The sequence below is a fragment of the Mesoplodon mirus genome (genome assembly GCF_964341445.2).
Source record: "Mesoplodon mirus genome assembly, chromosome: 8".
In the NCBI taxonomy this organism is placed as follows: domain Eukaryota; kingdom Metazoa; phylum Chordata; class Mammalia; order Artiodactyla; family Ziphiidae; genus Mesoplodon; species Mesoplodon mirus.
In genome coordinates, this window is record NC_138984.1 from 18,833,251 (window position 1) to 18,846,124 (window position 12,874).

Genomic DNA, 12,874 nt, shown 5'->3' on the forward strand with positions numbered 1-12,874 from the left:
ATTAAATGCCAGGCACTTTATAAACGTTACCTTATTGACAACAACACGGTGAGCTCGAAACCCTTATGACCATGTAACTGACTCCATTTAACTGATAAGTGACTAAGGCTCAAAGAAGTCCTGTCACTTAGCCAAAGCCACACGGCTTTGTGCCTCCATGTGTCCCCAGATCCGAATTCCCACCCCAGCCTGCACAAGTAGTACCAGTCTGGTTTCTGAGGTGTGACCAGCAAGTCATTAACATTAATGCCGGCAGCACGCTTACTATGTACCGAGCGATGTCCTAGGCACTTGGTATGCATAAACTCATTGAATCTGTGCACAGAGGCACGGAGAAGTTACTTGCCCAAGGTCACAGAGCCGGTAACTGGGAGACCAGGACTCTAACCCAGGCGCTGTGACTGAGTTACTGACCACTGTCCCATAAAGCCTCATGCGCTGATCGGTCAGTGGGACGCCTAACGTTTTTTCTTTAAAGCATGGGTCCAAGGGCCTCCCTGGTGGCGCAGTGGTTGAGAGTCCGCCTGCCGAGGCAGGGGATACGGGTTCGTGCCCCGGTCCGGGAAGATCCCACATGCCGCGGAGCGGCTGGGCCCGTGAGCCATGGCCGCTGAGCCTGCGCGTCCGGAGCCTGTGCTCCGCAACGGGAGAGGCCACAACAGTGAGAGGCCCGCGTACAGCAAAAAAAAAAAAAAAAAAAAAAAAAAAGCATGGGTCCAAAATAAATACAGAGCCAACTGATGAGTTTTGTTCAGCCTGCCCAATATTTTGCATGGCAAACATGCTCAAATTCAGCTGCTGACAACGGCAGCTCGCTCCTTTTCAGTTCCTACTTGGCTCCTGAAGTTATTTGAGTTTGTGGCCCTTTAAAGTTTTAGGTCATGACTTGTACAATCTCAGTGCCTACAGGTGGTCCTGTTTCCCAGACCCCCAGAAGCAGAGGTTGTGCCTACAGACACACGCACAGGACGTGCAGTGACAGGGTACATGTGCATGTCCACATCAGTTCCAACCAGAGGACCCTGGACTCACACAGGCGCTTTCCCTGCCCACCCCCAAACACACCCACACACAGATGGGGGAGCTGAGTGAGGAGAGGGGGTAACTTGAGCCCCTGTTGCCCAGGAGAATCCGAGGGGCTGGCACATTCCGTAGCAAAAATAACCAATGGGCAGCAGGCGTGAGTGACGGGACAGCTGGGCCGAGGAGAGGCCCATGAGATTCTGGGTTCCTGCTCTGGGCCTGCACTGCTCACCCACATAGGCCAGCCTGGGGCATGCTCTCAGAGCCCCAGCTGGCCCCAGAATGTCCCATTTCCCTCCAAGGCTGGGCAGCCTGGGCTCCCCCGCCATTTCCCCAAACCAGACTTCCAACTTCTGCCCCGCCAGCATTTCTCCTTAACCAGAGAAAACCCGTCATCATGCTGTGCCTCATCTCTCACACAGACCCTCCTCGGAGCCAGACCCCCACTCCCCTCTCTCTCCTGCCTTGCTTCAGTCTTCTCCCTTCCTTCCTCCTGCTTACCCAGCTCTGTATTTCTGACACACTATATCATTTTCACATATTTATTATGTTTATTGCATATAAGCTGTGTCCCCTCCCTAGAATGTCTTCTCTAGGAGGACAAGAATTTTGGTCTTCCCCCTCCCGCCCCCCCACTTATAAATCTCAAGCACCTAGCACAGTGACTGGCACACGGTGGGCACTCAATACACATGGGAAGGGGCGACAGAGCTGCCGGTGGAGAGGATGGGGATGGGGGGATGGGGACTGTAAATCTTCCCCGAGCAGCTCATTCTCCAGCCTTCCTCTTCTGTTCTGACGCAGACCCCTTTCCAGAAACTGGAGAAGTGACAATCTTGCTTTCCACTCAGGATCTTCCTGGGAGGGCCTGCCTTAGCTTCAGGAAAGTTCTCCTGCACGGGCTTTGGCTGACTCCATGGGCTCTCTGTTCTTCCCTTTCTTCCCTCCCAGGACTCCTCACTGCTCCCTCTCTGGCCCCTCCTCCTCTCCCTAATTAAGGCTTGGCATGAATGAAGGAGGCCACTCTAAATACCCATTCCCAACTCCATACTAGTTTCCTCCTGGCTTTTCATCCGGACATTCCACATTGTAGGTGAAAAAGATGATACTGCACAACCTACCCGTATGCAGTTCCTGGTGTATCCCCCACCTTTCCCTTGCTAATTGGCCTTCTCTCCTTCTCTCTAATCTCTCCTCTCCATGCCTTCAAGTCCCCTGCGTGGTTCACTACCATCTGTTGACCTTTGGCCCTTCTGATTGGCACCAGGGTCTCCCAGGCCCGGGCTATGAGACTTCCAACCGCCAAACACGGAGAGCATTGCCAGCTCGCGCCTTCCCTTGGCTGTGCTCTCTCCTCCTTACCCCCCATCCTTCAGTGCAGGCCTCCCGCTCCGGTCACACATGCCCCAAGCTTTAATGGTGGCGCTTGCTCTGGTTACTTGATTGGCACATGGCTCCTCGGCCCATGCAAGTGGGAGCCTGATGTTTTGAGAGAGAAGCGTGCCTGCCTATCTTGGAGACTGAGGCAGAAGACGGCTTTGGGGATATTGACAGAAGGATGGGCGGGATGACAGATCCCTGCCTCCGTCTTCCCACACTTCTCTTTCTGAGGACAGGCGCTGTGGACCTAGACCCAGAGACCCAGCCTTCAGATCTGGTCCTGCCACCGCACTAGCCGTGTGACCTGGGGTAAATTCCCTCTTTGAACCCCAGTTTTCTTATACATGTAATGGTCATAACAGTAACCTGGGGCTTAGAAGTTTAAATACCAAAATGAGACAGGGTGCTTTACACATGTGACATATTCTGCAAGTATCCTGCATCTCTGCCATCTTCACTATTTCTGGTCTTTCCTCATTTCTGCACCCCAAATCCCACCCTCCTGTTTTCCATCCTCCAAACTCTCCTGCCTGCAGCCCTCTTGTCTCCTCAAGGCCCCAGCCTCCCCAAGCCATGCCAATATCCCTCTATCCCTGAGCTAACATCTCAGGCTTCAGGAGTGCCAGGAACCTTAGCATCACCCTGTCTTGCCAAGCCAGACAGCAATCCCAGCCAGGATACTGCCTTCTTCCCTCTGTAGCCAGGTCCTGGCTGGACTTCCTCGAGAACCCTGAAGTCCTCCTGCTGTTGATCCCAACCAAGAAAGTTTTCCATAAGTAAGTCTGAGCAATGCTGAGCTGCCTGCCCAACTGACCTTGACCAGGACCTGTCACTAGGCAGGGACTGGTGGAGGGCGGGCAACAGGAAGAAGAGGAAGACAGAGTCACCCAGTCAGTCCCCCAACATCACCAAAGCAAAGCCCCTCCCTTGCCAATCATGTTGGAGGGGCATAGTAGTTAAGCATGTGGTTCTTTGCAGTGGGACAGACCCAGGCTTCCATCCCTGCCTTGCCACCTCTTATCAGTACAACCAAGATGCTTCATTTAATCCCTCTGGGCCTCAGTTTCCCTAGGGTTGCTGTGGGACTTAAATGATATATCAAAGGATATAACAGCATATTGCCTACCACGCAGCAGCATAGTAGCTATTCGTATTATTACAAATTATCAATACTACTAAGAATTATTACCAATTAATCATAATTATAAACCTGCTCTTGGGGCAAAGATTTTACCAGCATGAAAAAGTTCTCAAATGTGACTTGCTGCAGCCCAACCCTCTTCTTGTTTTAACATGACTGGCAAAAGGCCCCCAATCCAGTCCCCCAGCACCCAGGGTCTTTTCCACACCCCAGCCTTTCAAACATGCTGTTCTGCCAGAGCAGCCTGGAGACCATCCTCCCGGCCTCTAGCTAGGTATGCCCAGCCAGGGCTCAGCTCTGCCGACCATGCCACCTGGATTACAGAGGGTCTGGGGAGCTCTAGCATGATGTCACTCTCCCCGCTTTGGGGGACAAGGACAGGCTAGGAGCCTCTCATCTTCAGAAAGGCCAGGGCTGGGCTACTCTCCATACAATGGACAGCTCCCCCTCCCTTTTCTCTCTCCTCCCTCCGGAAGTTAAGAGGTAAAATGCCCCCAGAGCCCAAGCCAAAAGGACTGGGTTCTGAGTTCTGGGATGGACATAACTAGCTGTTTGTCTTTCAGCTAGTTAGCTAGTGATGGCCTCTCTCTCTGCTCTGGACCACAGTGTCCTCACCTGTAAAAGGCAGCCTTTGCACCTGCGGTTCTCTGTGGTCCTTTCTGACTCTAAACAAACATTATGACACCAAGCTCCTTCTCAGCACTTTCTCTCTCTGCCCAATATGTCTCTCCTCCAAGTTGTATTCTCATCAATCTATCTATTGTGCCTTTATTTATGTTCTGTTTTCAGCCCCCTTTGCCTCTGAGGGCATCAGAGCAAAGACCCCCAAGGAGTCCAATCCTTCCCCAGCTCAGAGCTCTGACAGGATGGGCCCCAGCCCCTGACCCCAGAAGGGTGCAAGGAAAGCCTTTACCTGGCCAGTGCGAAGGCAGCCAAGAGAAGCCAGCCTTGGCCCTCTGTGTCATTGAAGAGGAAGGTGGGCAGGGCGGGGCTAGGGAGACAGTGGAGATGCTGACAGAGGGAGGCTGAGCCCCTGCTCCAGCTCCTGACACAGCTGCACTCCGCGGCCTTCTTTTTCCTCCAACTGCTGAGTTCCTTCAGGACGCTAGAGCCCCCAAGTCCCACTGTAACCCGGGTGGCATGGTATGTCTCCCCCTCAGCCCCCAAGGATGTACCCTGTATGACACTACCCAGCTGGAGTGAGAATTCCCTCTTGAAATTATCCAGGACAGACTCAGTGACCCCAGGCTCTTTGCCGTCTCCTTCAGCTGCAGCCTACTTCCTCAGAATTCTATTTCTTTTTTTTTTTTTTTTTTTTTTGCTGTACGCGGGCCTCTCACTGTTGTGGCCTCTCCCGTTGTGGAGCACAGGCTCCGGATGCGCAGGCTCAGCGGCCATGGCTCACGGGCCCAGCCGCTCCGCGGCATGTGGGATCTTCCCGGACCGGGGCATGAACCCGTGTCCCCTGCATCGGCAGGTGGACTCTCAACCACTGCGCCACCAGGGAAGCCCAGCATTCTATTTCTTAAGACTCAGTCTGCTGAGGCTATGTCTTCAGCCTAGAGAAGAACTGGCTTGGGGCTGAGGAAGTCAAAAAGGAAGCCCAAACACTGACCCAAGGAGATTCCGCCCTGGCCTGAAGCCACATCAGCCCCAGCAGGACCCTGAGCACCAGGCCCAGTCTCGTACCCCTGCCCTTCTGCCTCGGAATGCGGGGATCGTCCACCCCTTCACACACACAGGCGGGGGCCCCAACACCGGCCTAAGCACCCCCCTTCCATGTCCTCTGAACTTCAGACAGACATGGGCCATGCACTTTCTATACCAACTCCACAAACCCCTCAACTGCTGGTACCGCCAGACCCCCGCACAGCCCGTACGTGCACACGCACATGCACACGGGCGTGCTTGCATGTGGATGTGCAAGCACTCACCTCCATACCTGCCTAGGAGCCCCCAGCCCTAGCTCTACCCCCTGATGCTCTGTGCCCTGTTCGTACTTGTCCACCCACTGGCCTCCTCCAACCGGCCTGGTGCTGACCACACCAGCCTGCCCTAGCAGTGGACTGTGAGGGGTTCTGACCCACCCCCTCAACACTGCAGCACACCGGGGGAGCTGGCCTCGTCCTTCAGACATGTGCGCACCTGTAAGAGGCTGATTAGGAGTCTCCAGTCTAAATTATCAGAGCCGATGAAAACAATTTCCCCAGGAAGCCTCCCTCTACAGGGAAACTAGGAGGGTTCCCACTATGGAATTCCCAGAAACGCCTGGGTGGGGCTCAGGCTTTGCTTACCAAATGCTGACCCTTAACCTCTGACTTTCTGTGGGGAGCCTCTCTACCTTGACACCCCTTTCCCTGCACGTTCCTCTTGATGGGCACTCCTGGGTCAGCACAGCTGAGAAGCCAGAAATGCGGGAGGAAGGCTGGATGAACAGGTACCTCCCCTGTGTGGCCCAGGTAACCCTTCTCTACCTGTGGGCGGCCCTCCCTGCCAGGCTTGGCTCCCACCTCCCCATTACCTCCGACCTGCAGCACTGTGAGAACAGCCTCGCAGGAGGCCTGGCCCCGCTGGTTCTGCGCCCTGCAGCTGTACACGCCGGCATCCCGCGCCCCGCAGCTCCGCAGCCACAGGCAGCTGGGCTCAGGGGCCGGCGCGGGCAGGAGCTGCCCATCCCGGAACCAGCTGAGGCTGGGCTGGGGCGTCCCGCTCACCACCACCCGGAGCTGCACGTCGCTGCCCGCAGACACCGCCACGTCCTTCAGGGGCCGCAGGAAGACGGGAGCCCCGGCCCCCGCCCCTCCGCCGGCCCCCACTTTGGCCCTCTTCGGGGGCACCCCAGGGCTGGGGGGTGCCCTCGTGCCCGCGTCCTCGCCTCGCGTGCCCCGGGCTTTCTGCATGGTCTCTGCGAGTTGGGCTGGGGGGACGCTGGAACCGGATGGCCACTGGGCCACCCGGGGGATGTTGCCCTGGGAGATGAGTCCTGGGGGACCGGCGCCCTGCCTTCCTGCTGCCCGCCCGCCTTCGGCCTGTGTTACCCAGAAGGTCACCAGGGCGGCCGCGGTTGCGCCTCGGGGGCTATTTTTAGGCCCCCCGGCTCGGGTTGCCGAGGGAGCTGTGGAGGGAGGGGGCAGCAGAGGAGGGGATTTGGACTCCACTCTGCTCCTTCCCCCCCTCTAGGAGCCCCCATCGCCCCCCTTGGCTTAACGGGGTCCCCGAGGACGTGTTCCAAGCCCCCTCCCCCGTGGTGTGCCCCACCCCCCCAGCCACCCACTCATGGAGTCGGGTTACCCTTGGGCTCAATCCCATTTCCCTTCCTCCCTCCTCTCAGGCCCCTGATTCCCAGCCCCACGCGGTTGGGGGAGAGGGAGAGGAGGTCCTGGGTGAGACCTCTGAGAGGCAGATGGGCAGGCAGGCCCAAGTGGAGGTGAGCAGACCCTGGGGAAGAGGGACCAGTGGCCTCCCCCAGCCTCCAGGACAGCCGTGGTGAACAGTAAGACATGGAGCAGGGAGGGAGTCAGGTGGACTGGCTCCCTGCCCTTACTTACTGGGTGACATCAAACCTCTCTCAACCTCCAAGTCCTCATTTGTAAAAAATGAGTTGTTGTATAGAGTTGCAACAGGCAGAGAAGAGTGGGAAGGATGTTCCAGGCAGAGGGAACCGCGTGACCAAAATCAGAGCATGATGAAAGTAGATGACGTGTGCTAAGGATCAGAGGACTTTGGGGACTTCCCTGGCGGTCCAGTGGTTAGGACTCAGCGGTTTCATTTCCGAGGGCACGGGGTTCGAACCCTAGTTGGGGGACTAAGATCCCGCAAGCCCCACGGCGAAGCCAAAAAAAGAATCAGAGGAGTTTGGAGGGTTTGAACCGCAGTGGGGTGAGGTGAGGGGCCTGGCAAGAGAACCTTTGCTTGCTAAGGTCTCTATCCTGATGGCTGATGGGGGCCACTACAGGGCGTTAAACAGTAGGATAATGTGGTCAGAGCTGTGCTTTAGAAGGATTCCTCTAGCAGCCACAGTGTGGAGGGTGGATTCAAGATGGGAGATGTGGAAGGCAGTTAGACCCATGGTTCTCAAAATATGGCCTCTGTTAAAAATACAGATTTCCAGGCTCCACTCCCAGAGGTGCAGGTTCAATATGGGGCGCTGGGAGGGCTCAGGAATTGGTACATCAGTAGCCCAGTGACTCTGATGCATCTAAGAGTTGTACCTTGAGAAACATCAAGATAGGACATTACTGCTTTTAAAAGTCTAAGTGAGACTTTTGTGATGAGACCGTCTGTATGTTGACTCTGGTGGTAGTCATGTGAATCTACACATGCAATAAAATTGCACAGAACTAAATGCACGTGCATGCACGCACACACACACACACACACACACACACAGTGAGTGCACAAACTGGTAAAACCTGAAGAAGGTGGGCTATATCAATGGCAATTTTCTGGTTGTGATATTGTACTATAGATGTTACCATTGGGGGAAAACAGGTGAATGATATACAGGATCTCTCTGTATTGGGTTTTTTTTAAAATATTTATTATTTTTTTTTATTTGGCTGTGCCAGGCCTTAGTTGCAGCTTGCGGGATTTTCATTGCAGCATGTGGGATCTTTTAGTTGTAGCATACGAGCTCTTTGTTGCGTCATGTGGGATCTAGTTCTCTGACCAGGGATCGAACCTGGGCCCCCTGCATTGGGAGCATGGAGCCTTAATCACTGGGCCACCAGGGAAGTCCCTCTGTATTGTTTCTAGTTCACTTAACTGCATGTGAATCTACAATTGTCACAAAATAAAAAGTTTAAAAGGATGTTTAGGTGAGAGACCCAGGCCTGACCTTGAGCCCTGAGAGATGAAGCCTGGGAAAGGCAGGGGGGAGCCAAAAGAGGAGCCAGGAGTCATTAGATGGAGAAAGGTACTCTTATACACCCCCCATGCCCCCCACCCCATCATTCTGGGAGGCCCAAGTCAAAGTGTGCTTGTGGGGCTTCCCTGGTGGCGCAGTGGTTGAGAGTCCGCCTGCCGATGCAGGCGACACGGGTTTGTGCCCCGGTCCGGGAGGATCCCACATGCCGCGGAGCGGCTGGGCCCGTGGGCCATGGCCGCTGAGCCTGCGCGTCCGGAGCCTGTGCTCTGCAACGGGAGAGGCCCACATACCACAAAAAAAAAAAAAAGTGTGCTTGTGTCTGTGTGTGCATGGAGAGGGCAGGGAAGAAACAATTTAAACACTGAATTATGCCTACAGGGACCAAGAGCCTTGAGGAATAAAATCTTTGGTTTTAGTTTACATACATTAAAGCTTACTCTTTGTAATGTGCAGTTCTCCTGGTTTTGACATATGCAAACAACTGTGCATCTGCTACCCCAGGACCATACAGGACAGTCTCATCACCCTAAAGATTGGCTGGAGCATCCCCTTTGTAATCAACCTAGCCCCCTCCACCAACCCAGGCAACCACTGATGCTGAATTGAATTCTTAAATGTAAATTGAATTCTAAAAAGTAAAAATGTGGGGGAAGACATTGTAAGCAGATGGAACACCAAGACCAAAGGATTCAAGACTGTTTTTAAAAACCAATAATCCAAAACTTCCTGCCACTGTGCCTCAAAAATTTGCATGGAAAACAGTAGGTGGTCTGCAAATAAATGTTGGCTGGTTGGCTGGTTGGCTGAATAAATGAACTGTATGGTCTTCATCAAGTCACCTAACATCTCTAAGCCTCAGCTTCCTCATCTATAAGTTGGGGGTAGCCCAACTCAGGGTTTACTCATTCATTCAACAAACATTTTTGAGTTTCTGCTGTGTGCCTGGCACTGTGCTAGCCACTAGAGAAATAGCAGCAAACAAAACAGACGAGGGGTCTTCCCTGGTGGCGCAGTGGTTGAGAGTCCGCCTGCTGATGCAGGGGACAGTGGTTCGTGCCCCAGTCCGGGAAGATCCCACATGCCGCGGAGCGGCTGGGCCCGTGAGCCATGGCCGCTGAGCCTGCGCATCTGGAGCCTGTGCTCCACAACGGGAGAGGCCACAACAGTGAGAGGCCCGCGTACCGCAAAAAACAAACAAACAAACAAAAAAACAGAAGAGGGTTCCTGCTCCTATGTTGCTTATATTCGAGGAAGGAGACAACTATAAAGAAATAAAGAAATGATAGAGATCATTAGAAGAAGATGAGTATTGTGGGAAAATGGAGCAGGATAAGGGAGATGGGAGTGTAGTGGGGGACTTGCACTTTCAAACAGGGTGATGGTGGGAATTGACCTCGCTAGGAGCAGTTGAGCCAATCTTGAAGGGGTAGGGGGGCAAACGGGGTAGAAGTCTGGGCAGGACTGCTTCAGACAGAGGTGGGATATGCCCTGTGGGCTCCAGAAGAGCCAGGAGGCCAGCGGGGCTGGAGGGAGTGAGAGGGGAGACTGGAGGGACAAGAGGTCGGACAAGCAGCAGGGGCCAGATAACCTAGAATCTTGTAGGCCATGGCTTTTTTTTTTAAAATAAATTTATTTATTTATTTATGGCTGCATTGGGCCTTCGTTGCTGCACGTGGGCTTTCTTATTAGTTGCAATGAGCAGGGGCTACTCTTCCTCGCGGTGTGCAGGCCTCTCATTAAGGTGGCTTCTCTTGGTGCACAGGCTTCAGTAGTTGTGCCTCGCAGGCTCAGTAGTTGTGGCTCGCGGGCTCTAGAGCACAGGCTCAGTAGTTGTGGCTCACGGCTTAGTTGCTCCGCGGCATGTGGGATCTTCCCGGAGTAGGGCTCGAACCCGTGTCCCCTGCATTGGCAGGCGGAGTCTTATCCACTGCGCCACCAGGGAAGCCTGGCCATGGCTTTTTTGTTCCTAGTGAAAACAGAAGTCATCTCAGAGGATTTTGTGAGCCAAGGAATTACATGATCTGACGTAGGTTGTTGTGATGGCTTTAAATTAGTATATTAAATATTAAAATGAATATTAACTATTTAAAAGGGCCTGGCACAGAGCCTGGAACATGGCTTGTGCATCTTCTGTTTAAATGTCCATAATGGGGGCATTCATTGAGGTGTGGGCAGGAGTGTGTGGGCCTGGGTAGGGAGGGTACAGGCCCTTGCAAGTCACGGACGCCCTCTCCTGGGGGAGCCTGCACTAGCTGTAACGCTGGAAGCCCTCAGGCCCTAACCAGGGCCCTCACCCGGAGCAGCTGGCTGCAAGGCACTCATCTGTCCCTCAGAATGGCCCCACAGTGCCCTGCGGCCTGGCACCGGGCTGGTGTGTACTGCCAGTCTGCCCTGCCTCGCAATCACAAGGCTGTGCTGTCATGGAAAGAAATCTGCGCTCTGGAGGCCAAGGAGCAGGGGCCCCGGTACTCCTCTGCCAATGATACGCTGTGTGACCTTGACAGCTCACCCCACCTCTCTGGGCCATGGGGAGTTTCCTCCAAGTCATAATGATGCACCATGTGCTTGGCACATGGTAAAAGCTCACTGTTTGTTGAATCAGTGAATGAAGTGGGGACCATCAGCCTTTCTGATAAATATGTAATTTAGAGAAAAGTAAATAAAAGGGCCCAGTGGGTATTCACTCAACAAGTATTTAAATATTTGATGGGCACCTTCTATGGACCAAGCCCTTTTCCGGGCACCAGGAATGTAGTAGTGAATAAAATGAGTGAAAACCTTGCCCTCGGGTAGCTGACATTTTAGGTGTCGAATTAAAGGTCTATGATATATTTGCATATGTGTCCTGGTCAGGCTTGTGGTCAGAGGAGGAGTGAGGGAGGCGGTGAATGGGTGGAATGACTTGTCTCCAGGGAGAGGGGTGGCAGGGTAGCCAGAGTGGACAGACAGGGTAGGAAAGTACCCACTGAGACCTCAGTTCTTGGCTTAGGGACCTATTTGCCTCCACAATCCTTTCCACTCCACCTCCTCAAGTGGGGCCTGAGTTGGTCTGGAACTGGTCCCACCGGTCCAGTGCGAAGCTGGTTAGTGCTCTCTGAGCCCTCTCATTTCTCAGTATTCAGTCTTTTTTTTTTTTTTTAATCTCTGAGTAGAGTGATTTTGGTTTTCTTTTAATAAATTTTGTATTTCCTAGATTTTCTAAGAAGAGTTTGCAATATTCTGATTACAGATTTAAAAATAATCATGTTGGTATTGCAGTTTTATTTGCTTTTCTCGTGGAGTTTCACATTTTCTTAACAACGCAAGTAACAACTGGGTTCTGTTCCATAAGAACTGTATTAACTACTTGACTCTGAGCTGCTAGAGGGCAGGGTGTGTTTTATTTAGCTTAACTTTCCTCCACAGTACTTTAGAAAACAGTCTATATGCTCAAAAAATACTGAATCAAACACATATTAAGACCTCATCTGTTACCTTCTATTTATATGGTTGTACTCTACAATTACACAAACATCATGCAGCATTAAACCTTTTGTTGCTTGTATTCAAAAGTAAAAATAGGGCTTCCCTGGTAGCGCCGTGGTTGAGAGTCCGCCTGCCGATGCAGGGGACACAGGTTCATGCCCCGGTCCGGGAAGATCCCACATGCCGCGGAGCGGCTGGGCCCGTGAGCCATGGCTGCTGAGCCTGCGTGTCCAGAGCCTGTGCTCCGCAACGGGAGAGGCCACAACAGTGAGAGGCCCGCGTACCGCAAAAAAAAAAAAAAAAGTAAAAATAAAATACTTCCAACTGCACGATTTCTGGTTTAGTCACACACACCCCTGTCTTCTGGTTAGGCTCAGGAGGGCACAAGGTCCAGAGGTGCTGTGGGTAGGGTACAGAGGAACAGAAGACAGGACCGAGGGCTCAACCCCACCTCGTATGCTCCCACTAGAGCACCACTACTTTGACCTTCTAACTCCCTTCCCCTTCCCCCATGACTCATGGCTGAAGGAGGTAAAACCCAGCAATGCCAAGGGTGAATGAACACCTGGTGGTTGCAGAGTCTTGAAAGAGGAGATGCCAGTGTCCCAAGGAACAGGGAGGGATTTTGCCATGGAGGTGTGGGGTGTATGTGTGTGCACAGGGTGAGGGCACACTGAAGGTCTGGGTGTATGTGTATGACCACATGAGACCCAGATCCTTTTTCATTTATTTTTGTCCATTCTCTTGGAGCCCCACATCCGTCTCCTCTGCCCTAGATTCCTGGGTCACTGCTCAGCTCCTAAGGAGAAAGACAAAGCAGAGGGCTTAGAATCTCCAGAATCTCCAGTCCCAGGAAGGCTCTGCTCAGAGCATGCTTTCCCCTGGGCCTCTCCTCTTCTCTGAGGACAGGTGGATAGCCATCACAGGGGCAGATGTGTGCTGAGAAGGGAGGACTTTCTGACCTTCAGAGCTGTCCCAGCTAGAAGGGGCTACCGAGG

General features: G+C 53.3%; 1 protein-coding gene across 1 annotated transcript in view; it reads right to left on the reverse strand.

Annotated features, from left to right (window-relative positions):
- The window catches only part of SPEG (striated muscle enriched protein kinase), a gene marked incomplete at its 5' end in the record, with an annotated part of 56,542 nt that extends 50,098 nt beyond the window's left edge, over positions 1–6,444 (reverse strand). The window contains one exon of the mRNA XM_082630909.1: positions 6,066–6,444. Within this exon, the coding sequence (XP_082487035.1) occupies positions 6,066–6,444 (379 nt within the window). The remainder of the gene's footprint in view (positions 1–6,065) is intronic.
- Positions 6,445–12,874: the final 6,430 nt, after the last annotated feature.